General features: G+C 33.7%; 5 protein-coding genes across 7 annotated transcripts in view; 2 read left to right on the top strand and 3 right to left on the bottom strand.

The window, feature by feature from the left end:
- The window catches only part of LOC140045110 (fumarate hydratase class I, aerobic-like), an 8,986-nt gene extending 7,739 nt beyond the window's left edge, over positions 1-1,247 (top strand). For all 3 annotated transcript variants that reach the window (XM_072089861.1, XM_072089864.1, XM_072089863.1), the window contains exon 12: positions 706-1,247. In XM_072089861.1, the coding sequence (XP_071945962.1) occupies positions 706-921 (216 nt within the window). In that variant the 3' untranslated portion in view covers positions 922-1,247. The remainder of the gene's footprint in view (positions 1-705) is intronic.
- LOC140045109 (uncharacterized) lies at positions 1,174-26,016 on the bottom strand. The gene is made up of 6 exons (XM_072089860.1): positions 25,982-26,016; positions 5,017-5,823; positions 4,579-4,744; positions 4,363-4,441; positions 3,541-3,851; positions 1,174-2,912 (listed from the first exon to the last, which is right to left on the bottom strand). The coding sequence occupies exons 2-6, from the start codon at positions 5,815-5,817 to the stop codon at positions 1,558-1,560; spliced, it is 2,712 nt and encodes a 903-aa protein (XP_071945961.1). The 5' UTR covers positions 5,818-5,823; positions 25,982-26,016; the 3' UTR covers positions 1,174-1,557.
- On the bottom strand, positions 9,373-16,190 carry LOC140045108 (uncharacterized). The gene is made up of 4 exons (XM_072089859.1): positions 16,160-16,190; positions 15,649-15,760; positions 14,738-14,951; positions 9,373-14,281 (listed from the first exon to the last, which is right to left on the bottom strand). The coding sequence occupies exons 2-4, from the start codon at positions 15,723-15,725 to the stop codon at positions 12,923-12,925; spliced, it is 1,650 nt and encodes a 549-aa protein (XP_071945960.1). The 5' UTR covers positions 15,726-15,760; positions 16,160-16,190; the 3' UTR covers positions 9,373-12,922.
- Positions 17,113-19,002, top strand: LOC140043772 (uncharacterized). The gene is made up of 3 exons (XM_072088247.1): positions 17,113-17,424; positions 18,007-18,492; positions 18,825-19,002. Exons 2-3 carry the CDS (start codon positions 18,026-18,028, stop codon positions 19,000-19,002), a joined length of 645 nt encoding a protein of 214 aa, XP_071944348.1. The 5' UTR covers positions 17,113-17,424; positions 18,007-18,025.
- LOC140043337 (uncharacterized) lies at positions 19,182-22,569 on the bottom strand. The gene is made up of 7 exons (XM_072087838.1): positions 22,207-22,569; positions 21,648-21,725; positions 20,730-21,546; positions 20,320-20,441; positions 19,712-19,940; positions 19,473-19,619; positions 19,182-19,318 (listed from the first exon to the last, which is right to left on the bottom strand). The coding sequence occupies exons 1-7, from the start codon at positions 22,567-22,569 to the stop codon at positions 19,206-19,208; spliced, it is 1,869 nt and encodes a 622-aa protein (XP_071943939.1). The 3' UTR covers positions 19,182-19,205.

The raw sequence follows: 26,016 nt of genomic DNA, 5'->3' as shown, positions 1-26,016 counted from the left end.
ATACAACCAATAATGAGCATAATTAATACAATGCAAGAAAAGTGGAAAAGGGTAGCCACAGCAAGCAAGCAAGCTTTAAATTGGACGCCCCACTCAACAGTAAACAAGGCCATATACATGGCTGCAGCTGCGTGCTCAAGTTAGTGACATAGTGAGCTGTAGAGTCGCATTGCACGCGATTAAAAACTAAAACTTTAATAGAAGCTTTTATAAGTCAAGATGATAATTAGAATTAAAGAAAATTTAACTTGACTTTTTGTGTTTTAACAGCAGATTTCGTCTAGGCCCGCTGATTTCCACTCGATTATGAGGCTTAATAGTTGCCCCTGCTTCTGTAGGCAGTTAAAGTTTCAGAATTCACATAGGTTTTTGAAACGAAGCCTAACCAATATGTTCACATTAAGAACAGTAGCGCAACGTAGAGACGTAAGGCTCCTAATTTAGGAACCCTAAGTGGCCCTCCCAGCTCCAGGGCCAATGGGTTTAGCCAATTTTTTTAAATTCCAGTTTTTTCCTCTGGGCACTGCTCAGAGGCCCCTATAAGCTCCGGGCCCCTATAAGCTCTGTGGCCCCTATAAGCTCTGAGCCCCTATAAGTTCAGAGCCACTGAGATTAGCCAGCGAGCGCTCATAGCCGTTACACCACTGATTAAGAAATTTTTAGCTCAAATAGAAAAGTCTTACCTTTATTTTGAATTAATTTCAGGTAACAAAAGCATGTAAAACGCATGGTGGATTTTACCTAGGCTCTATAGGAGGCCCTGCTGCCATCTTAGCTAAGAATTGTATCAAGAAAGTAGAGCAACTTGAATACCCAGAACTTGGTATGGAAGCAGTGTGGAAGGTACAGGTAGAAAATTTTCCAGCATTCATTGTTGTCGACGATAAAGGCAATGATTTCTTCAAGGAATGGCAGGTGTAACAATATGTACAAATTATAAAATATCTATATATCCGATAATTGGATTGTTTATTTCTGATATTAATAAATTACTTTACTATTAGATTTTGTTCCTTTGTTCATTTGAGATGAATATTTATTATCAATAAATAAATTCAATTGAACATTTTACAGATGTGTTTATAAAAGTATCAAAATATTTATTTAAATATTGTTTTTTTTAAAAGGAGGTACACATATGTACTTAATACTCAACATACAATATGTACACCAGTCCTAGTTAAACAGAATAGAGTATTCAAATAATGTTAACTGTTTAAATTAAAAGAATTAAATTACGCAAGTTGTTGGCTTCGTTATAACATTCTTTTTTGATAAAAATATGTTTGAATAATATCTAGAATTCTCAAACAATGAGAAGAAAGTCATGATTCAACGTTTCTATCTTTATTTGATCATCATCAAGAATTTGTTCTTTAAAGTTCCTCAAACAAATCAATTAAGGTATAATTGTCTCTTTTGGTAGTTGGTTGTCGTCGCCATGTGTTGCTTATGAAATTTAATTTAATGTCAAATCATGGACCTATAAAATTATAGGTCCATGGTCAAATGTTCTGGTGTAACGCTTTCAAAACATATTCTTCCTAATATGCAAGCTCATTGAATTGGTGTATGTGGGTTTAGCTTGGTCTGAGCATCTCTCAACTTTAACAAAAACTTGTTAAACGTTTCTTCTATTACTTCCCTGCTTTCATTGTTACTTGTCGATAAATCTGTAACTTCAATTTTAGGAATGTTTAGTATACCAACTGTAGCTTGATGTTTTCCATTTAAATCTCCGTGTATACTGCTTTTAGCTGAGTCAAATGACTGTAATTGAATTACGGGTTTGTTAGTTAACATGCTGTTTGATTTTGTATTTTTATCTGGTGTTTCTCCATGAACCAGACTTTCTAAATTCGTATCACTGGAGGTTGATGGTGATGTGTGACGCTGCAACGAATTATCAATTGTTCTCCGATGTGCCTGATCTTTTGTAATGTCATTGTCCATATTAGATTCCACGTAAGATACACCTGGTAATGACTGATCTTTCTTCTCTTTTTCGTGTCTTTCTGGATGTCTTTGGTTATCGTCTCCTCTTTTACAGACACTGCTTTGTGACTCATTTCTACCAACACTCTGCTTATGTCTGTCGTGTTTTTTCGAACGTGTATTGTGTAGGCTAGCGATAAACCTGATGTATTGCCGATACTGGATATCTTCGTGTGATGATCGTCGTTTCGTAGGATTACTAAGCCTCTTAGACCTTTCTAGATTATCAGCTTCAGCACCATCTTCAACTTTCAATTGTAAACCTGGACTTTGACTATGTTCGTACAAAGCCTTTTGAAATAACACATTCATCGAACTTGGATCTTTACTTCTTCTACTCTCCTTTTTGCAATTAAATTTTGTTTTAACAGTAGTCATATCTTCTTGGTGCAGTTTATGCTTTGCATGAGGAATACGTCTAGCAAACGGCCCTTGACATACCAAACAAATATTTTGTCGACGACCGGACGTCAATTTGAACAACGACGTCTCTTTTGGAATGCTCTCACGAGTAAATGTTTCTGTTAATCTTCCAGTTTTAATTCCAAATCGCCGAAGTTCACGTCTGCCAATAATTTGATGTTTACTATCTGAGTTTCCAACTTTACCCTTGTAAATGTTTCTAGGTATTCTTGTAAGTTCAGTTTTAACTGTATCACATACATCAACAGGTGTATTCGTGCTGATTGGCGGAGTGTGTTCAGTAACTTTTAATTGTTCTGGTTCCCGGTCACTTAATGAAGCTCTGCTGACGTCACACGGAGATAAGTATTGACCATTGAATGTATCTGTTTTGTGAGAAATTACAGATTCTACTCTTGTCAAAACTACTTTTCGTGATACTCTATTCAGGTATACAATTCCTCGGTGGCCCTCGTCTGTTGAATACGAATACTCAGAAAAATCAGAGTCGAATCCTGCAAAAAAATATGAACGAATACGGGTAAAACGTCATCCTCATTTAAAATTAAGCCTACCTTTACTTCTCTCTTTGTTTTCGTTCTAATAATTATTAATAATAATGTGCGCATTATCGTAAGATTACCATAAGCAATTATTACAAATCAGCGATGATTTCATTCAAATTATTACTTGGTCTACTAGATTTGCTGGTTTTAGTTAAGCCAAATATAACTATAAGCAACATCATTATGATCGCCAACATAACTTTCTGTTTAAAGATTTGCATGGAGAAAACAGATCAGTAAGTCAGCTTTATGGTAGATAAAGGTAAAATGTGTTTCTGAAAAGGAATCACAGTAAAGTTGAGGATGTCACTTGGATTAAGCATCAAGGAAATTGAGAATATACCCAGGTCTCAATTTACTTCCTAATTAGACATCACGTGGTAAGTACTGAATCATGACATGTATTATCTTTGATTTGTGGTTCTAGGACACAACGCAAGAAAGTTTGCGCAATGTCAGCAATTTGACCAATCACGACGCGATGGATCATCTGCAGTTTCACTTGTGATTGGCTAACTCACTTGCGTTGTGTATAAGTGGGAACCAAGCTTAAACGAAGATCTACAACGTGTCCTACCTTCTGTGTCGTCACAATAACTGAAGTCACTCCTAGAGCACGTACTGCATGATACAGAATCTGAATCATAATAACCATCATTGAAGATTCCGATCATACCGTCACCATTTGGTTCATTCCGTCGGAGTCCGATCTTAACGTCACTCATCGCGCGAGAAGAACCGTTTACTCCGATTACGTCATCGTTTGAGTAAGTTAAACCCGTTCCGTAAGAACTATCCCTTCTGATGACGTCATCATAAGATAGGTTATGATTGGAAAATGATTCTTTGGATGTATCAGCCAAACTAATTTGAATGTCGCTGACGTTTCTAGAATAAAAAATAAATAGACCAGTTAAAAATAAATCATTAACTAAAACATTAAAAAAGACGATATCTATAGTTGGACGATATTGTTACACGAGTGAGTGGCCGAGCGGTTAAGACAGTGGAACCGTAATCACGTAGCCATAACATCGGCAGGGGTTCGAGGCTCACTCACTCCATGGTTCTGGTGGTAGAACGAGTCTTCTCGGATAAGGACTATAAACCGTAGGTCCAGTGTACACAACTTGCTCGTGTGCACTTTAAAGAACCTAGTACATCTTTCGAGACGAGTAGGGGGGTTACCCCGGTGTATTAGTAGGCCTACATCACAGCCACTGATCACCAACTGGGCCCTCTGGGAGATCAGTCTTTGACTGAAGAGGTCACCCAGTATAAAGATAAAACAAACAAACAAACAATTGGTTAGTGGATGGGATTAGTTAGGTTGATCAACACTATTTTATGTTTATCTAAATAAATATCAATATTTTTAAAAAATGCTTCGTGGTCCTACCGTTGGTAAGACCCGAATTGTGATGCATCGCGGTATCGAGAAGACTCATCAGAAGGTTGGTGGTTAAACGTCGGCATATCTGTGAAAACAAAAGTGGTGACAATTCTATAATATAATCAAAAGCAATAGTACAGCAAAATTGTATTAGTAAAAGCTAAACATTATAAGTATGAATAATCAGTACATTAGGCCTACTTATAATTTCTATCATCTTACTATTTGATTTTCGAAATAATTGAGACTTCATGTTTCGAAAATAGGGCGGATATAATGAAAATATGGCTATGGGGGTTAAAGCCGGTTGAAGAGCCATTATGTAAACCGTAACAAAGTCTGCAGTTTGAGAAAAGCTTCCTGACATAAGTGTCACTGCTATCAATAACTGTAAAAGAGAAACGATATGATTTCGTTACAAAGATAATTTAAAAAGCATTTTAATTAAACAGTATCCATGATGCTATTTTACAGAATTAAAGTCCAACTAGATTGGTACTTAGTAATGTTGCAGATTACGATGTCAATTGAACGAGTTTTTTTGTAATATTACGGAATTAATGGAACAATTTTGTTAAAATACAACAATAAACAAAAAGAATGACTTAACAAAGATTTACTCGGTTAAACTCCTTTAATAAACCTTAAGTTATTTCTCACCAAGAAAGGCATATGACAGCACCAATGAAGAACACAAATAACAAGAAGCATCCTAGTGAACGAGAGTCGCTGGTTCAAATCTGTAGATGAGTTCGGTTTAAAAGAAGTTTGAACAACACTTTCACCATGCGTTCCATTTTGGTTCATGTGACTATTTGACCTGAGTTGAACTTTGACATATGAATTCCAATTACAAAATACAGAGACCAAACTGAACATTGATATTTGAAGCATTATGTAAGCAATTGATAATACAATGATAGAGAATATTGTCGAAATTGTATCATCTGGCGTAATATCAAAGTGACAATAACTCAACGAGTCTTCAAACGTTTTCATTCCGATTCCACCAATCAATGGCATAGATCCAAGTAAAAGAGAGATCAATAAACACGAACCACACGCAATAACACTTCTTCCAATAGGCCTACATTGTTTCTTTAAAACTATTTCAGATGGTTTAACGTAAAAGTAACGTTCTAAAGAAATAAGACAGACGGTAAATGTTGAAGTAAACTTGAGCGCGAATGACATCGAACCCTGGAAACCACATGCACTTGGCGTGTCTTCCATGTTCCAATCCATTAAAAACGCAACAGCTGATATGGGTAAAACTAGTGTAGAAAATGAAAGATCACATAAGGACAACACCAACACCAGCACACCTGGTAGCGATCGGCGAACATTTTTAATCGACACCAGAAGGAGGATATTACCGATGATTGCGATTATAATGATGAGAATAAGTGAAGCAGCACCGATTGCCGAAGTGGCTGTGTCGTTATTCGTTAAATTCATCATGGCCTCCTGAAAAAAAAAATGTATCAGTATCGTATCGTATGGGGCGCCATAAGCAGCAAAAGTATATTTGTGTTAAACACAAATGTGTAGCTAAAAAATGTGTGTGTATGTGTGTTCTAGGTGAAAAATGTATGTGTACATTTGAAATGTGTGTGTGTGTAATTGCAAAATGTATTTGTAAACCTAAAAATGTGTTTGTATTTGTAAAATGCATGTTTGTAATTGTAAAACGTAGTTGTACACTTTTAAAATGTAGTTGTACACTTTAAAATGTAGTTGTACACTTTTAAAATGTAGTTGTAACAAGGAATGTATACTTGTAACGCTTGGTTAGAGATCTCTAATCAAGCGTGAAGACCATACCATTTCTCGAGAGGGGTATACCATGGAAAAGGGCTATCTGTCCGGCGGCCGGCCGCCGATGGTATATTTATTTCCTTTTTATCGTTATAGCATTGGCGTTTTGGGAGTTTTGATTATTATATTGAAAAGCGACGGCGAAACACTGTTGTCGGTCGTCTACTAAATTATATAATAACTAGGCCGGACTATACTAAGTCACTAAGAGTGGTAGGTATGTATTACAATACAATATTTAGCCTAGGCCTCGCGCCTATAAATAAAGACCCAATTCCGTTATTAAAAGAAAAGAATGAAACAGCTAGCCTACTACTACTAGAGGCTATACTAGTTAGGCCTACCTAGGCTAGCCTGTGTAGTTTAGTAGAAGTAGGGGCCTAGACCTAGCCTAGGCTAGGCCTAGGCCTCTTAGCCTACTAGCCAGTAGGACTTCCTAAGCCCTGGGCCTAAATAGGGCTAGGCCTATATAGGCTAGCTCTCAAGCAAGGAGCCTACTAAACTAACCAAAGACCTAGCTAGGCTTTATGCCCACTAACTGCTAGGCTAGGCCTACCTCTTGCCTACCTAGCAGGCCTATAGGCTAGGTCTTTACTAGCTAGGCCTAGTTAGCTATAGTAGGCAGGCCTAGACTACTATAGTACTAGGCCCTAGGCCTAGTCCTTCTACTACTAGCCTTCTAGGCCTATAGGCCCTAGTAGGCTAGTACTAGCTTATAATAAATATAGCCTCCCTGAAGACCATACATAGACTCGGCCGTAGTAGTAGTACTAGTAGGCCTACTAAAGGCCCTAGGCTAGCTAGCTAATAATAATTCTTATTTCAAATCAAATTTTAAGAATTAATTTGTACATATTTTTATTTCAGAACAGGCATTTACCATGGATTTACTGCAAATTATCAGAGAATTACCAGGAACTTTATGCCAGGCGCAAAGAGGTCTTATATCTGACAATATTAATGTGCTTGAAAACTGGCATCTTAGGATTGAGAATTTAAACATTTTATTTAATAATTTTTTAAGAAGGTTACAAGAAAGTGATGTTCCTCTAGATACCATTGAACAATTTGTTATACTTTCTACTGAATTAAACTCTATTTTTGCCTCATATGATGAAAGGGATTGCGGACACAAATGTGTTATGGTGCTCTGTTGCTGTCGCAATCCCTGGACCGCTTGTTGTCGAATAAAGAAATGAAAAAATGAAATGAAATGAAAGAATAAACGGAAATCATGATCATCATAGGTGGTTTGCATCGCATCAAACTGAACAAACATCTAATGGGCGACCAAGGATTATAGTTAATAAAGAGAATATTGAAGAACTATTTGAAATATTTCATAGTTGGAAAATTGTTGCACATCAATTAGGGATTTCTGTTGATACACTTCGAAGAAGAAGAAGATTATATGGTTTGCCCGTTTCCCAGCCTAACTCTACTAGAAACTACTATTCAAATATTTCAAGAGATCAGCTTTTAAATGAAGTAAGAAGAATATTGATTTTATTGCCTGATGCTGGAGAAACATTAATTATTGGTGGATTAAGAAGAAGGCGTATACATGTTCAGAGAAGTCTAATTCGGGATGCTATAATGGAGGTTGACCCAATCAATAGATCATTAAGGCGAACCAGATCTGTTATAAGAAGAGTTTACAATGTTGCAAGTCCAAATAGTTTATGGTAAGGATTACAGTATACGGTAGATGTTTTTACTAACAATAATAAATACAGTATATTTAGCAGATTTAAAAAAAGTATGAACTTTTTTAAGATGTGAATAATAAGTTGCCCATAATACTTATTTGCATGAATTATTGTTGAGGTACTGTACATATAATTGATAAGAAAATATACACATGTAACATTAACAATGTATGTCAGTACAAAAAGTTTATTATGCATGATTCAAGAGAGTAGCCAATTTGTTTTGTTTTACAGGCACATCGATGGCCATCATAAGTTAATTCGCTGGAACTTTGTCATATTAGGAGGCATTGATGGATATTCACGCAAGATTGTTTATCTTACTGTAGATGTTGCACAAATAACAAAGCAGAGAGTGTTCTTCAGCTATTTCAAGAAGCTGTTGGACAGCATGGTTTACCATCACGAGTCAGATCTGATAAAGGAGGCGAGAATGTATTGGTCGCTCGCTTTATGTTAAGCAATAGAGGCTTAAATCGTGGCAGCCATATAACAGGTTCATCAGTTCACAATCAAAGAATTGAAAGGCTGTGGCTGGATGTCAAACAAACTGTTGTTAAACAATTTCAAGGTATATTTAACTAAATGGAAAATTTGGGAATTCTTGATCCCTTAAACCAGATTCATATTTACATGTATTGCCTTCATTCTGTATTTTTAAGTCTCATTAATGATTCATTAAGAGAGATGGAAGGCAATTGGAATGACCATCCCATGAGTAGCGAACATAATCTTTCACCGAATCAACTTTGGCATATGGGATTAAATGCTTATGCATTTACCAATCCTGAAGAATATCAAGATCTAATTCACAATTATGGAATTGATGAAGATGGGCCACAAGCTGTTGATGACAACAATAATGAACAGATTGTTGTTCCATATATACAATTGCCATTAACCAACAACCAAGAACAATTTATTAAATCATATGCACTAGGTGCTAATAAAGCAGATGTTGACCAGTGTATAGACATTTATGTCAATTTAGTTCATATAGTGGAAGGCATGATGTAAACCCCTAAACAACCATTTAGTAACTATCTCTGATCAGTGATAGTAAACAACCCTAGAAATTAACAAACATTGATTCTAATGAGACTTTTCACCGGTTTCCGTAGGACCACTAGAGTCTGGTTTTCTTTTTTGAAAAAATATAATACTACTGTAGCACAAATACAACTTTGTGCAATGGGTAATTTAAATTTACTTTCTATGGACGAGAGAGTTAGTTTTTCTAATATTTATTATAATAATTGTCTCTGTGTATGGCAAGATATTCCAAAAGAACATTCTTATTATTTTCAACATATTTGCGACAGCTCTCCAATGTTATATTAAGCAGCTTTTTTCTGTACACATGAAACATTTGAACTGTAAATAAATTTTTTGTTGTTGCTTTAATCTATTGTTTAGTTTTATTTTATATTATAATTTATATTGTTTGAGGTGTAGCATACGATTGGATAGTGCTTTGCACTCATAACAATCCTCCGGTGTTTATTTAAATAAATACAGTAACATGATTTTTAACAGTTTTTTGGTGTAAAAACTCTAATTTTTATGATAGCTATATTAATAACGTACAGTGAACACAGAGCCTTCAAACAAAAGGTAGAGCTGAGCTCATCTAAACTCAATTGTACTGTGGCTAGAAACTTATCCATAAATAAATTTATATTAACAAAATGTGAATGACATGATTTTTTTTATAGTAAAAACTATATTTGTTGTGAATGTTACAGATTTCCCAATGCAAAACAAATACAGAGCTGATCCAAGCTATTTAAAATCAATTGTATTTTGGCTAGATTTGCAACATGCAATTTTAACAGGGGTGGTCGCAGAGGACTATTTTAAGGGTGTTGGCCAAGAAGAGTCCAGCCGCAAAACCACATATTTGGCCCATAGAGGAGCGATGCAAATTGTTTTTAATTACACCACTAGATGGCCGGAAATTAATTAATTAGCAATTATAATGAGTACAAATTATTTATTATCAAATCATAATTTTAAAAAGCTAAACAAAAAATAAGAGGCTGCTGCTATAAATATATTGAGCAAAACGTTTACAGTAATTGTATTATTTTGAAATAAATGCTAAATAAGTCAGTAAAACCACAATTAGCAAAATTTATTTTCATTTATCCACTATAAACTGTATAAACAGTGTTGCCTAAACAACACTCCAGAAAAAAATATTGAAATTTGCAGAAAGAAGGAATTGCCCAGGCAACACCCCTGCGTCTGCCCCTATTACCCACAAATTGATTTTTATTGCTTCTAAACAAATTTTCAATATAGATGTAAAAAAAACTAGAAATTAATTTAACTTTGACGAATTATTGTTGATCATTTTTATAATTTTATTGACATTAATATTTTTTAAACATGCACGTATGTTAACATACGATCGGAACATGTTGATGTATGCCTTCCTATTATACGCTTATATAGTGCTGAGTTGTGTCTATTATATGCCATATACATTAAGTACAGTATATACTGTATATCTATATACCGTGTAGCATTGGTGAAATTACGGACACACATCATGTTCTAATTTTTTGGCATTGATAACATTATCAAAAAAAACTTGTGGATAACAATATCGAAAGATAATGAATTGAGCAATAAAATATAACAATTGGAAGAAAATTTGTCACGTAGAAGCGTGGTGCACGCTCTTTAAAATTTGTATAACTTTGACGAAAGAGATAAAAAAACTACTTTTTAACTTCAACTGGCCATATGATAACGTTACAACATCCGATAGACCTAATTTTTAAATAAATTCATATCTACATTTTACAAGCTCTCATAATAAGTTATAAAAATCAAGGTCAACTTATTTCAAAAGAGCTGCAAGGTATTCAAATATCCATTGTAGGTGAAATTGCATTGCATTATAAGTTTATAGTGGATAAATGAAAATAAATTTTGCTAATTGTGGTTTTACTGACTTATTTAGCATTGTTTGTATCCGTAGGCAAGATACTCTTAGACACAACTGCGCTGGTTACCGGCTGCATTATGGGAGTATGTTTCCATACGTGTTTGATCCCAAAAAATACTGGGGTAATAATGCTTGTAAAGCGCCTTTGAGCATGATTACTCATGAAAAGGGCGCTATATAAATCTGGTATTATTATATTATTATTATTAAATTACGTAATCAGCGTTATTTAAATTTTTAGACATGATGAAATCATCTAAATGGAAATGTTGGCAACTCATGAGTAACATAATTGGTTGAGGTAGAATATTAAAAATTTAAAGAAAATCGATCACAGATAAGCGAGATGCCCCCTGTTCAATATGATTGTCTAAGATGAAACGAAAAAAATCCAATTTTTGTTATTCTTGTGGCCAAATGATGACATCATATAATTTTGTACGTCTAATATGTACATGATGCATTCATAACTCCAACTCATTGGCTTCCATAATCAGTTTAAAAAAATGGGGGTAAGCGTCCATTCTGAAGAGTTATATTTATATATTATAAGGCCTTATTTTTTACCGTTTTTGACACTTTTGTGCAATTAATGTGCGCATTTTGTCATTTTTTAACCTGCTCGTATAGCGTTATTTAAAGTCGGAATAGACTCAAATTTGGTGAATGTAATCTTGAGCTTTTTAAATTTTTAACGCGCGATTTCACTATTAATTTTTATTTTATTTGCTATTCTTTTTACCCTTGACATGCAGTTTATGTATAGTAAATTTTATTGACATGTGATTACAAGTAATATAGAGATATGATCGATAATGTGATTTCACAAAATTGCGTATAAATTACGTCACAGATGAGTGAACTTTTTGAGATAATTGTTACACAAAATAGTGTACAGAAACAATAAAAAGAAAAAAAATAACAATAAAGATTTCATACAATAATAATAGATGATCATTTTATTCTAAATGATCACCTAAAAATATAATTACACACGTACATGATTCGTATAGTATACTAATATTATTTGTCGCATCAACTTCCAAAATTAACCTTTGTGACCTTGTTTTTGCAGTGGTATACTTTCAATAAGTTCAAACAAACAACAAAATAAGAGACTCAAAAATACTTTTAATGCAGTGTTTAATTGTTTCAAATACAATCACAAACTTTAAAAAGTATGCCAAACTCCATGAAGGTACCATACTATAAATACGTTATAAAATCAGTTTTTAATCTAATAACAAGAAGCATGTTGTTAAGTAAAATTTCTGTGGAATTATTTAACATACCCATAAGTGCAAAGAAATAGATTATTATAGAGGCTGTTCTTTTATTCTAAACCAAATTTTTTTTTTCAATAGAAATGCCTCCTTTGGTTTATAAGTAACCCAAACATTACCAAAGTATAGTTTATATGCATTTCAAGTATAAAAGTACCAGGAAAAAAAATGTGGTACATGGTATTAAATGAATGAAAGTAACAAGCATTGAAGATATTTAACATGAAATTATCTTTATACATTTAAGATGCAGTAGAAAATCAATTTCTATACATAAAAATCAAGTATTGAAGTCTGACATAAATGAGCAATTCATAATATGATTTTTAGGGAAAAAAACTCTCAATATTATATAATTATTTAAATGTGATTTAAGAATAAAACCCTCCATCATTAAAACATACATGTAACTATGTTAAAACTGGTGTTCAAAATATAACTACCACTGTATGTGATAAAATTAACTTTATGATTGTGTTTCCCAACAAATCTATTAAACAAAAATTGTTTAAAAAAATGTAGCCACTAATTGCAAAATATTTTTTTTTTAAATTGGAATTAAGACTTTGAATTAAGCTTGATTAAAACAATAAAAACATATTAACAATAACAAAACTGAATGTCATTATTGTATTAAACATGTTAGCACTTAATTACTAAACATTTTAAAGCTATTATTGCTACAGTAAAAACTAAATTGTCTAAAGCCTTAATGCTCAAGCATTCAAAGAAACATAACAATTGAATAAGATCAGCTATCAACAACATTTTTGGTTTGAGAAAACAATGCTATAATTCTGTTATAATCTTCCAAAGCCTTCATGCCCATATTTAAAAGCACTTTTTATGCAAGATTTGAACTCATCTTTGTTGGTATACCCTAAAGGTAAAAATAAAGTCGACGTACAAACAGATGATTCTGGCCACATCCTGTCATCTTTCTTTTCCAGGTATATTCTTGGCTTATTAATATTGTCGAACTGTGTAAAGCTGGTACAAAATTTTAGCATACATGTTAATTCTTGGCATGACATCTCATTAATTGCTTCCCGTAACCACTCTTTCTCTTTATGAACATTCTCCAGAGTATCCCACTCTACTATGTCTACCATCAACTCGGGTGTCATATCCACATGTTTCATTAGGAAAATAGAACACATTTCATCGCATCTTTCAATGAATGGCATAAGTTCTGTATACTGAAGGCCATCTCTTATGCTTCGTAGTTGCTTCTCTCGTTTGCCAACTACTTCATCTCTGATTAGCATACTTTTTAATGTTTCAACATTTTCAATTGAAATTTTACATTCAACTGGCCATTGACTTGAATTGATTAACTGCTCATAGGCTGGCCCCTCTGCTGATTCATCCATAAGGTTATCTATCTCTTCTGTGCTCTTACAATTATCCAATCCATTCAAAAAAGCCAACAAATTGGCAGTTGCTGCATTTAATGGGATTATTTCTTTGGGTTGATGCCCTGACAATATAGAATCTATTTCCTCTTCTGGTTTTCCTGCAATATATAAATAGGCCCACATAGGTAGATTTGGAAATGGTGGCCCACCATGTAACAAACTATGCGAAATTGCCAACCCCAGAATCTTAAAGGGAACTAGATTGTTTCCTGAACGATTTGGAATAAAACCAACGTCAGTCTTGTCAAACAAACGATTAATGGACTCTTTGAAAAATGTGTCAAAAAAATCTATACTAAGGGCCCCACCATCTACGCCCTCTTCTCCTGTGAACTCAATGCACAGTTTTTTTGTTAACATTGATTTTTCGGCCAAACTTTTTTTGTAGAACAGGACTCCATCACGCCACAGTTCATTCCTTCTAATTTGAAGATGTTCTGTTTCTTCCAAACACTTTTTTTTAAAGCTCTTTATGCATTCCTCCTTCGAGATGTTGTTTGTGAGAAGGTCGATGGCATCATTAACGTCAGCCAAGTTAAGTGCGTCTTCAATACTCTTAGTCGACTGGTTTGGGAACATTTCATATATATATGATCTCACACTCTGCTTATTAGACAAATCTAAAGTTTGCCTTGAACACTCATTTGCACCTCTAGGCTGTGAACTTCCACCGTTACAGTGGTGTTTTTCAGTACTGGAAATCATTTTGTAACAGTTTACACACTGTATTGAGTCTACAACCTACATATGAATAATAAAATTAAATAATAAATACATTCATCATTCATGTTGTACATGTAATACTATTGTATATTACTCTAACAGATTGTAGATACCATATACTGATAACTGCAAATAACTTGTTTGCATACAGTATGTTCCATACATTATAAATATTTCTAGCTTTTTTTGCCGCTTTCATTAACATTTTTTAGACATTTCTTATATTTTTATTCTTTTATAATTTCACAAATAATTTGAAAATAAAAAGAAATGTTTTTTTAATTTTACTTGGAAGAAATAAATCTTTATTTGAATTGAATTGACAATTCAGATTTATAATACAACTTTTGAATCTTGAAAAAAAAAAAAAATCTCATATCATAATACCACAATACAATTAATTCATTTACAATTGCACTGAAAAGATTTAGACAAAACCGGTTATAAACAAAAATGTTATGTTATGTATCTTACTTCAGTATCACTTTCTTTTGCATCAGATGTAGGACTAAGAGGTAATAAATAGTCACTAATGTTACTGTTAGTTGTACTAACAATATCTCGGGAAGGCAACAAGTACACCCTCTTGTTTCCATATAAACGATGCAAAAGCTGTGCATTCCTTTCTTGATCATCAGTTAAACGTAGTTTAGTTAATCGTGAACCCATTCCAATCATAAACTCAAACCTAAAAGATATAATTTATAAAATGTAGATGACAAAATGTTATACTTAAAACATTTACTGAAGGGAGGTGAAAGCTGTACACAAGGCATTCTTTTTTTTCTGACTTAGAATGCTCAGCACCAAAATATCAAGGTACAGTTCATTTATTATTATAGTTATTTATTAAAAACATTCAGAATATGTACTGGTATGTATATTGTAATGACCAATGATTGCTTGTAGAAATGGAAAATTGTTCTAGTCTTGCAATAAGAAATCAACTACTATGCGCCTTGAGCACTCTTGAGTGGTATGTGCGCTATAAAAATCCTGTTATTATTATTAGTCAACAGTGAGTATGTAAATGCTTCAAAAATTATTCTGATCTTAACTGTACATCATATCATTGCACACAGGTTAACAAACTTCTTATGTTGGTACTATCACATTATATTGAAAGCTCAAAGTTAAGATTTTGCAAGGCATTTTGTTTAATCTTTTGAAGATGAAAAGGAAGCTGGAATGTTGTTTCCATGAATCAGTCATGCTTGTAACCAAAAATAAAGAATCAGAATCCCACTTTCGCTGAGCAAAAATATGTACTTATTCAAAATATTTTTTTGCAAATCCAACATTGCTTGTAAACTAAATTTAACATTTTAGTTTTCACTACAGTTACAGTACTTTATTTTAAATTTAAATAAATCAAAAGAACTTACTTAATTGGATCACTTTCAATTTCCAATATATCTGAAAACATATTTTCCAATTTTTTGTAAACTTCTTTTGCTGTCATGCATTGTTCTAGTTCAACATGATGATAAACATGACCTGTAGTGTTAAAAGCAAATTTAATGATACATAATCAGTAAATATGATTTCTCATGCAGACAAAAATAAATAGGCCATGTTGAACCTTGAAAATGTTTATCAACTTTCAAAAGATTGAAAAAAAAATAAATTGATTTTTTACTCAAGACACTATTCTATACTTTTTTTTATATATTTATTCATGAATCCCAATTGACTTTTAGGAAGGAATTTTGTTTAAAAAAGTTCATTACCTAAAATGTTTAGACTATAAATACATTTTTTTAAATGAATGTGCCAAAAAAGAAAAGATTTCTTTTCTGAAACAAAAATTTGTAAGAAACAATATTTTTTTTTAGTATTGAATAAAAAACTGAAATACATAGTAGATTAGGATAATAATCATAATAAATAACTAACCTTTTTCATCTAGTTTACCATAGTAATTTGCCCTGGGTATTTGATCGCTTTATGATGTATCCAATAAAATGACTTCTTTTAAGTAGAAGTAATTTTGGTTTTGCCTAGAATTAGAGCATGAACGAGACCTTGAATTATCTTGTGTTCTTCTTCTGGTGGTATTTCTTGATCTTGGTGTGGTAAATAAACTATTCATTTCACTATTTAGATCTTGGTGTGGTCTTCTTGTAGTATTTCTATGTGTTTGAGGTTGAGCATTTGGAGTTACATTCTGAATGATTGTTAAAAAATTGTCATTTGATAGTAGGGATTTGGTTAAATTATCTATATCAGTTGTTGAAAGCGATGCCATGGCTTTATTTTTTACAGTAGTTATCTGAAACAAAACAAATTATTATTAATAATTAAATTCATCAATACAGATACAGTACTGAATTAACTATCTTACTACAGTACTAGTGGTGAAGCCCATATTTTGTTTAGATATATTTTAAAGGATTATTCTACATTACAAGAAGAATAGAATATCGCATTTTGTTATTTTAGTAGTAAAATATTGATTGTTTTACCCAGGTCTAGTAGGGCTAGCTGGGCTACTACTAGGCTAGGCCATACCCTGCAGGTTTGGCTAGCCTAACACCAGCCCTACTGCTGTTTCAACTCCAAATGTGTTAAAGGACAACTGTACCGAGGACCATATTTTAAAAACGTATTAGGGGTATACATATGATTTCAGAACCATCGCGAAATCGAGGATATCGCCGCACGCGCTCGCCGTACAGCCGTCGCCGTAAATTGCTGTGACGTCACAGGTGCATCGCATAATCTACTTAATGAGTTTTCGCTGTTGTTACCATACAATAGATAGGTACCGTCACTTTAATTGCTTATTTAACCTTTTAAATTACTTAAATTTGCCAAAATGTTTTCCTGGTATTTTGAAGAAACACTTCAATATCCAGATAGACAAAACAAACAATAAAACAATTCAACTTTTATATTTTTTACGATTTATTTAAAAAGTGTGTTTACTAGAAATGTTCGCGCTTTGCGAGACTTGTCTATGGGACCCGAAGAGTAGCTAGTAGAAACATGACGTATGACGTTCTGGAATCATTCAACCATATCGGACTCAAAACTTTTTCTCTGCTGCTGCTGTGTGGTGGTGGTGTGTATGTGACGTGTGGTGATGTGGTAAACTCTGTGTGTGAGATAGTTGTAATTTTTCCAGACAAGTTTTTTAGCATTGATCGTGGGCTTATCACGTAAGTTTAAAAAAAAAATTAGATTATGTTTGTTTTTGTGTCAGGGTCTCGTAATTTCAATTTTGGAAAACAAAACTAGGCCTAACCCTAGGCCTAGGCCTAGCTAGGTCCCCTCTGCTCTGGCTCTGCTGCCGCTGTTTTCTTTTATATATATGCCTAGCCTAGTCCTAGTAGGAGTCTGGGTAAGCCTATTCTACTAGGCTAGGCCTATAATAAATAGGCTACTAATTGATATGCGCAAGAGCCTAGTATAGTACTATGCCTACCTAGTACCAGCCTAGGCCTAGTAGTACTCTACTACTAGCTTAGAGTGGGTCTGATTATTTTGGGCCTTTGGCCATGGCATGGTGGGTGGGGCATGGCCGCCGTTTATGAACGCCTAAAAATTCATGAACTTATTATAATAATATTAATAATATTTTACTCGAAATCCTCACTCATAATCATATTGTGCCCAGCTAGAGGAAGGGTTAGGCAGATGGATTGAATACTACTAGGTAGACCCAGGGCCTACTAGGCAGTGCATATCAAATCGGTATTTAATATAGCCCAATTTAATACTCTCATTTAATTTCATCATAGACACATATAACGATAAAACATGGCTGAAGTGCATGAAACAGAAGAAGAAGAGTATGGAAGTGACGACGATATTTTTTATTCTGTTCCAAAACCATATTTATTTGAACCACAATACTCACCAACCGAGATAGAGCGCAGAAGAAAGGAGAAGAATAATAGTGCAGTTGCACCCCTGCCAACTGCTTTAGTAAGTAGACTGAATGACAGTTTTTGGTGTACATGTGGTTTTTGTACACCAATGGCAACGGAAGACGAATGTGTATGTTGCAATGAAGTTCAACAAACATTGTCTTTGTTAGAGAGAGAGAGGCCTACTACAACTCCAATGGAAAAAGATGACGATTTATTATTACGGTGCATTACATCTCATTGTGATCTTGAAGCACACTTAAATACAAGTGTTTTGACAACATTTTTTCGAAGTCATCGACACAACTGGAAACAATTTCCGAAACCAAGGGGCCTACATGGCCAACTAAATAATGAGTAAGGCTTTTGGTTTTTTATTCAAGATATCTTTCTTCCTTTATTTATTTTTTTTATTCTTTCTACATAATACATTCATTTTGCCGCTAGTTCCATTGTGTTAAACTCAAGAGAACTACTCTATAAGCACAAGAATATGTTTTGTTTTTAAAAATACATTTGACCACTAAATCTGTTTTGCATGACCATGTTTTCAAAAGTCACTCTAATAACCAATTACTATATAGAATACTAGATATCAACAAGCAGTGAGTAAAACAAAATATAGAAAACATGGCACTTTTTATTTTTAACAGACTTAGCTAAAGTCATTCATTTTTTTAAATTATCAGACAATACCGCCTTGTAGCTTACAGAGTTGTACTACAATGGATTCTACAAGGTGAAAAACTAGGCTACAAGAACAGAATGGTATTGCCAGCTTGTTTGGTCAAGAAAATTAGAGAAAAGTTTCCTTCACCTGATGGAACATACAAAGGTTTTTCTTGGCCTGCTACTGATGATGCATAATTTGTTCGATTAAACTGAAAAATAAACTTTGTATAACAACAGTATTTAAATCATCACCATCATAATCATCTACTGATTATCCATAATTTGCTCGGTTCTTTGACAATATTCATTTATTAATAAATCTTTAGAAGGTTGTTCCTGCTTTGAGATGTTTTTTGGTAATTCTGGAAGAGGCACTGCAGATTCTGTATATTTGTACCTTATACCTGGGTCCATTCGTCTCTGTAGCGTCTTCTCAACCAGATCAACAACGTAATCATATTTTTTAGCTTCATAAATTTTTTTGGGCAAACCATTTTGTATCGAAGATCACCTACAATTAAATTCAGAAAAACAAATCATTTTTAATAGGCCTATTATGTAGCTGGACTAGACAGTTTAGACATGGGTGAACAGAGAATATAATAAAATGTTGTATATTAACTTAAAGTGTCGTATTATTTTATTACATGCATTATAAGTATTACCTGCAATTGTTTGTGCCTGTTTCCTGCCAACATTAGCATTATGATCTATAACTGCTAGCTGAGTCCTGCCTTGCATAGAACCATAATGAAAGTGAATTCGTTTTGGGGCAAACTTGGTGTACGAGGCATGATAGGACTCTAAGGTACCTGAATTGAAGAATTGAGCAGTGAGTAAGTAAAATGGGTTTTACACTAACGTTTAATTCTTATTGTCTACACAAAAAACATTTCACACCCACCAGTATGCTTAAATTCTCCAAGTTGACCAAGATCATTATCTAATCTTTTATCCAGTACAATTTTTTTCAAAGCATCATAGGCTGGCGAATCATATTCTAGCCATATCTTGCTTTCTGCTTCTTCTTCTGTTAGGGCACTGTGTGCACAGGTATTCTCAATCCCATCTTCCTCCCATCTGTGAACATTTACCACGTGATTTAAAATTGATTTCCACCTGTTTTTGAGTACCTAAACATTAGTAAAAAAATAGTGTAAAGCTCAATTTAGAGAATGATGATGATGGTGCTCTTTTTTCTTTTATACTAGTATAAGAGCAGTTTATATAGTACTGCAATATTTTTTATTGGACACAACTTTATTTTTATTTCTGTATTAATTATATAGTACTTATTAATAATAAACACAGTATAAAGCAGAACTGATTTTTTAATTTTGAGTATTTTATATATCAATTATCAATATGATGATGTACATAAATATATATTTTTGTTTTGTTTACAGTATATTGACAGGGCTTGTTAAGCACATCACAAGATGAGAGTTTCATTACTTTTGCTTTTCCTCTTCACCCCTGTCGATTGAAAAAAAAATTCACTAGTGGTCATACCTGGACATCACCTTTACAAGTTGCACAACAGAACCACAAATGGTTTGTTATGCTCTTGGTCCACAATAATAGGTGCTCATTTCCCTTCTTTTTACCACTTGCCAAGACTTTCTTTTTAATGCCTGAAATATTTGATAAAATATACAATATAGTATTAGTAAAACAATTTATGAACTTTACAAACATGATTACAGTATATACTGTACTCGCTGGTGCTACACTAGTAGACTAGAAGAAGTGTCAATTGAAATTACACTGTGTGAGATGAGATAGATTAGAGCAAACTCATATAATGCTCATTTGTACAATATGTATATGGTGCTTATTTATATACTGATGAGAGTAAAAAAAATGAAGGATTTAATTTGGTTTTAGTTTGTTAGAAAATTATTTTACTGTATCAATCATACCTTTACAAACATGCCAGCAATCAAGCTGATGTGATATCTCCCAGTATTCGTCCTTCATAACTTTTCTGATTGATGGTGATCTGTCAGTTGTGATTGTTTTGATGTTGATGCCATGACCCAACAAAAACTCTAAACTTCTGATGAAACCTTCCTTTTCCATTGCTACTGAGCTGGAACATTCCGTCACTTGTATCAGCCGAGCATCAACAATTTTGTCACTTTTCTCTTCAATAAAAGAGTACGTAGAATATTTTGCGGAATACCCTGGCGAGTCTGACCGGGCGTCCCCCAAAATTGAGATAGTCTCATTATCCAAACTTCTTAAAATGAGTTCGGCAATCATCACATCTTGTTGTTCCTTATATGCTTCATTTATGACTGGCAACAAATAACATTTTCGAATTTGATAAAAACTTGATGATGATAAAAAATGCATATCAAGAATTTTAGCAAAATTATTAATTGCTTGATATGTGTTTCCACTGTACAAAATAGCAGAGGCTGTAAGTAAATTGATTTCTGCCATTCCACGAACATCTGGACAGCTTTCCCATTTGCCAAAGTGATATTCAGTACATTGCCAATGTACAATTATTTGTGCTCCCCTGTATAACACATTTGTTGATATTATCTTCTGACCGCATTCTTGGCATCGCTTAAACATTTCAAGCACACTATCAACATTGACTATCACTTTTCCTGTAACATTATCATCTACTACTTCTATTTCTTCTTCAGAGGGAGAAGAACTGTCCTCTTCTGGTATCCATCCCATCGACTCATTTCCATGTGATGATGAAAAGCTTACATTTAAGTCCTGTAAAATTATAATATTATATAGTTTACAGAATTTGATATTATTACATACACTACGCATTCACAAGTTGGTGAAGATAGATAAACCATAAATAATCATACCTCATCATCATTGCCATGTACTGATTTTTTTTCTTGGACATCATGTGATGTATGCGATGATTCTGAGCCTGTGAAAACCTAAATATATTTATTTTTCTTTAATACCATTTCTACACAGTAACAAAAAATAGAATTGTTTTTTTAAACTATAGTTAGTGTTATTTGTTGTTGTTCTCAATCACCAAATGATGGCTAGTAGTTAGTAGGCCTAGTTAGTAGTAATCATCATTATAGCATTTTTCATTTAAAAAAAATAATGCACTAAGAAAGGGCCTATCTCTAGCTAGTAGTAGTAGTAATACTATCTAGCATAGGCTATATTTTTTCTTGTTTGGATTTATAGGCTAGGCATAGCCTAAAATCCCTAGGCCTATATCATAAATGTAATATTTTAATAATGTACAGAGTAGTAGGCCCAGTCAATTGTTAATTTTTTTTTAGGCTTAGCCTAAACATAAAAAGAAAAAAAAAACTTATTAGGCCTATATTTTACTTTGATATATTAGGCCTAATTATTAATATATTATTGTTCTGGTGGTAAATTCATCATTGTTCTTACCGATTCTTGATTACCAGCCTCCTGTCTTTTTTTAAATGCACTTCTCATAGTTGTACTACTAGGTTTGTTAAATGCAAATATACTTGGTACTGCGTCAGGTTTCAGGCGGTGTTTTGGCTTGTAAAGATGCGGAGCTAGATCGTGTTTTGGGTCAGGTAGGTAATCTGACTTCATGAAGTACTTTCCACAAACTCGCAAAGTTCTGTATGTCGACGGCTTACAGCCGGGATTCAAATTAGCGTTTCTAATAACAGTTAACCATCTTCTGGCCAACGCCTTATCATTTGGAAAGGTATGAAAGGGTATTCCATCTAATCGGGCTTTTTCGTATTCCCGACAATTTGAAACAACACACGCCGGCATTTTCAGTTCCCTCTCTCTACTACTACTCTACACAATGTTGATCACACCACCGTCACACACACGAGGAGGAGGAAGCTCGCACACGGCCCAAAAATCGCTAGCTAGCAGAGAAAAAGTTTTGAGTCCGATATGGTTGAATGATTCCAGAACGTCATACGTCATGTTTCTCTACTAGCTACTCTTCGGGTCCCATAGACAAGTCTCGCAAAGCGCGAACATTTCTAGTAAACACACTTTTTAAATAAATCGTAAAAAATATAAAAGTTGAATTTTTTTATTGTTTGTTTTGCCTATCTGGATATTGAAGTGTTTCTTCAAAATACCAGGAAAACATTTTGGCAAATTTAAGTAATTTAAAAGGTTAAATAAGCAATTGAAGTGACGGTACCTATCTTTTGTATGGTAACAACAGCGAAAACTCATTAAGTAGATTATGCGATGCACCTGTGACGTCACAGCAATTTACGGCGACGGCTGTACGGCGAGCGCGTGCGGCGATATCCTCGATTTCGCGATGGTTCTGAAATCATATGTATACCCCTAATACGTTTTTAAAATATGGTCCTCGGTACAGTTGTCCTTTAACTAACTATATCATGAATAGCAAATCTTGGATTTAGGCTTTAAGTAGGCCTCATAAGTAGGCTCACGTCTGACCCTTATAAAATGTATAAACAAATAAATCCTTTAAATTGATGACATGTACAGTAAACGCTGACACTCAACAGTAACATATTTATTTTAGTCTGTTCAAATAGCGAAACGTTGTCATGCCCAATTTCAAATTGTGCATAACATAACAAAAGCATGACAATAACTTTATATAGGCCTAGGCCTATATATATATAGCCTATATAGCCTATATATGGATACCCTACATTTATAAACAATCAATGTACAAATGAAATGTCATTAATAAAGAATAAAACAATTTTGGCTAAATTGAACAGCAAATTCGGTCTACTAATTACTATAGCCAGCAAGCTCTGCGTGATGTAGCAGGGGAAAATTTCATTTTTAAATTTTGTTTAGCAATATTGCTAATCAAACTGATGTTCAAGTCGAGAAACATAGTTTTGTATTGTATTTTTTGCTACACAATTTTAAAAATCTGTAGCAAAAAGGTTGTTTTGTAATACTAATAGGCCTAGGCTAGTATAGCTTTTTGCTATGCTACACTGGCGAAATTATTCTGTGTGTAGGCATTTAAGCTGCGTGATGTAGGCATTTAGCTAGTTTATGCGGCCTGCCTAGTTAGGCCCAGTAGGCCTAGGCTAAGCCTATGCCCCTTGGCCTAGCCCTAGTAGACTAGCTAGGCGCTACTGTAGCTGTGAACCAGTAGGCCTAGCTAGGCTAGGATACTATTTATTATGCCTCCCTAGCTAGGCTAGGCCTAGGCCTATACTGGTTTACAGTACAGCTCTAAGGAATGGGCTACTTTACATACTGTACTGTAGGCCTACCTCAACAATAGGATGATACTGACAGTTGTGGGTATGCATTCCAGATTCCATCCAAACATGTGGTGCATGCTCGTCTCACTCGCTGAATACCATGAGGGTGGGTAGCGGTTGGTTGCGTATCGTTATTCGCGCCAATAATCGACAACGTTGACTAATGCGCATGTCAATCAAATGTGTTTCATACATTGTCAATAAAAACAGATAACAAAATACCATCGGTGGCAGGCCGCCGGTCATCTAGCCATTCTAGACGATAAACCCCTTTCGAGAAATGGTATGGTCTTCACGCTTGATTAGAGATCTCTAACCAAGCGTTACAAGTATACATTCCTTGTTACAACTACATTTTAAAAGTGTACAACTACATTTTAAAGTATACAACTACATTTTAAAAGTGTACAACTACATTTTAAAAGTGTACAACTACATTTTAAAAGTGTACAACTACGTTTTACAATTACAAACATGCATTTTACAAATACACACACATTTTTAGGTTTACAAATACATTTTGCAATTACACACACACACATTTTAAATGTACACATACATTTTTCAGCTACACACTTTTGCTGCTTATGGCGCCCCATAGTATCGCATCACAATATTATACAAATTAATATTAAAAACAATTAGAAGCCTTAAAACGAATATTAAAACAAAATATTGTTTTTTTACGCATGTTTATGTTTTTGTTTGTCGCAACAACCGTATACATACTGTATTGGTGAATCTGGAACAGTCGTTCAAAATACAGTATATGGGATGATAAAAGTTAATATATTCCCTACAATATAGGGGGCCTACATGGTTATTTTTTCACATGAACTGTAAAAATCATGATCAAGAAAAATTCTTTAAACTAATAAACACCTTCTATTAATATGATCAATGATCAGATAAAATCAATTGTAAAGACATGTGCTATAGAAATCTGTACTACATCAGGCTTACCCTTTGTATTTACTAAAACTATACAATCGGATTAGCATTACTTAATTGGGGTACCTGAAAACTAAAACGGCGACTTTGTTCTGGTAATCCACATGTTTTTGTGTGTGGAAGCAATGACTGTTTAGTGAAAGTTAGCTAGAAATGTATTTTGTTTAAATCTGAAAATTGGAACGTACGTGGTTGTATACATTGTTTACGGTAGGATATATCCTTTATTCATAGTTATTGTAAAGCATACTGTTTATGAAAAATTCCTAAAACAGTGGCATATAATCCGTAGTTTAGGGCTTTAGGCCTAAATATTTCCCCTACGCTGACGTAGGCAAATAGACGACAGAAACTATATATTTTCTCTCCTCTTTCTTGATGAAATTGTGATTAATGTGAATAGAAGACAAATAAGAAAAACTCTTGCATATTCATTGACCGCAAAGATGCAAAAAGAACAATGAGAATGAAGTTTTACCAAATTATAATTGAGGATATGCCTAAATGTGTAACAAAAGAATTATAACACCATATAAATAGAAACGCATTGCATTGTATGGAAAAGTATCTTTTATGAACGGTCATTTTGTATCAAACATGTAATTCATGGAATAGTTTTATCAGGAAGATATACATCTTAACCCTAACCCCGTGGTTTTACTAATATAGGACTATGTGATGGTTTAAGATGGACACAACAGTAGCCCAATTTTTACTTTCATAAAGGGTTTAACTATATTTCTCTAAGGGTCAACAAAGCTTGAAATGGATCACCTGCAGTTGATATTAATAGGTAAAACATTGTATTCTTCAAACATTAGCAAATGTGTTTCTACATGCCCATTGCAGCTGCATATTTTTTATGAATAGGTTATTAAGACGAAAGTCTTATTTGTGGCTGATTATCGAACCAAATTAATGGTATCTTAGGCCTACTGCCAAGTATTCATCATCACACTACTACCGGTTATAGGTAACATTAAAACATAAATAAAAAATCTACTTACTTTATTTGTTAACAACTTGAGAATTTGAAAATTGA

This window comes from Antedon mediterranea, chromosome 3, assembly GCF_964355755.1.
Source record: "Antedon mediterranea chromosome 3, ecAntMedi1.1, whole genome shotgun sequence".
In the NCBI taxonomy this organism is placed as follows: domain Eukaryota; kingdom Metazoa; phylum Echinodermata; class Crinoidea; order Comatulida; family Antedonidae; genus Antedon; species Antedon mediterranea.
This window is presented reverse-complemented; position numbering and strand designations above follow the sequence as displayed.

What these genes read in the sequence shown, in the direction of transcription:
- LOC140045109 (XM_072089860.1), bottom strand. Translation starts at nt 5,817, where the DNA reads ATGATGAATTTAACGAATAACGACACAGCCACTTCGGCAATCGGTGCT. An exon ending in GCTGTCATATGCCTTTCTTG is followed by an intron (nt 4,745 to 5,016) that starts GTGAGAAATAAC and finishes TCTCTTTTACAG; the next exon opens with TTATTGATAGCAGTGACACT. An exon ending in TTATTGTGACGACACAGAAG is followed by an intron (nt 2,913 to 3,540) that starts GTAGGACACGTT and finishes ATTTTTTTGCAG; the next exon opens with GATTCGACTCTGATTTTTCT.
- LOC140045108 (XM_072089859.1), bottom strand. Translation starts at nt 15,725, where the DNA reads ATGACAGCAAAAGAAGTTTACAAAAAATTGGAAAATATGTTTTCAGAT. An exon ending in ATTGAAAGTGATCCAATTAA is followed by an intron (nt 14,952 to 15,648) that starts GTAAGTTCTTTT and finishes TATATCTTTTAG; the next exon opens with GTTTGAGTTTATGATTGGAA. An exon ending in CAAAAGAAAGTGATACTGAA is followed by an intron (nt 14,282 to 14,737) that starts GTAAGATACATA and finishes ATTCATATGTAG; the next exon opens with GTTGTAGACTCAATACAGTG.
- LOC140043772 (XM_072088247.1), top strand. Translation starts at nt 18,026, where the DNA reads ATGGCTGAAGTGCATGAAACAGAAGAAGAAGAGTATGGAAGTGACGAC. An exon ending in CATGGCCAACTAAATAATGA is followed by an intron (nt 18,493 to 18,824) that starts GTAAGGCTTTTG and finishes TTAAATTATCAG; the next exon opens with ACAATACCGCCTTGTAGCTT.
- LOC140043337 (XM_072087838.1), bottom strand. Translation starts at nt 22,569, where the DNA reads ATGCCGGCGTGTGTTGTTTCAAATTGTCGGGAATACGAAAAAGCCCGA. An exon ending in AGGCTGGTAATCAAGAATCG is followed by an intron (nt 21,726 to 22,206) that starts GTAAGAACAATG and finishes AAATATATTTAG; the next exon opens with GTTTTCACAGGCTCAGAATC. An exon ending in TGGAGAATTTAAGCATACTG is followed by an intron (nt 19,620 to 19,711) that starts GTGGGTGTGAAA and finishes TCTTCAATTCAG; the next exon opens with GTACCTTAGAGTCCTATCAT.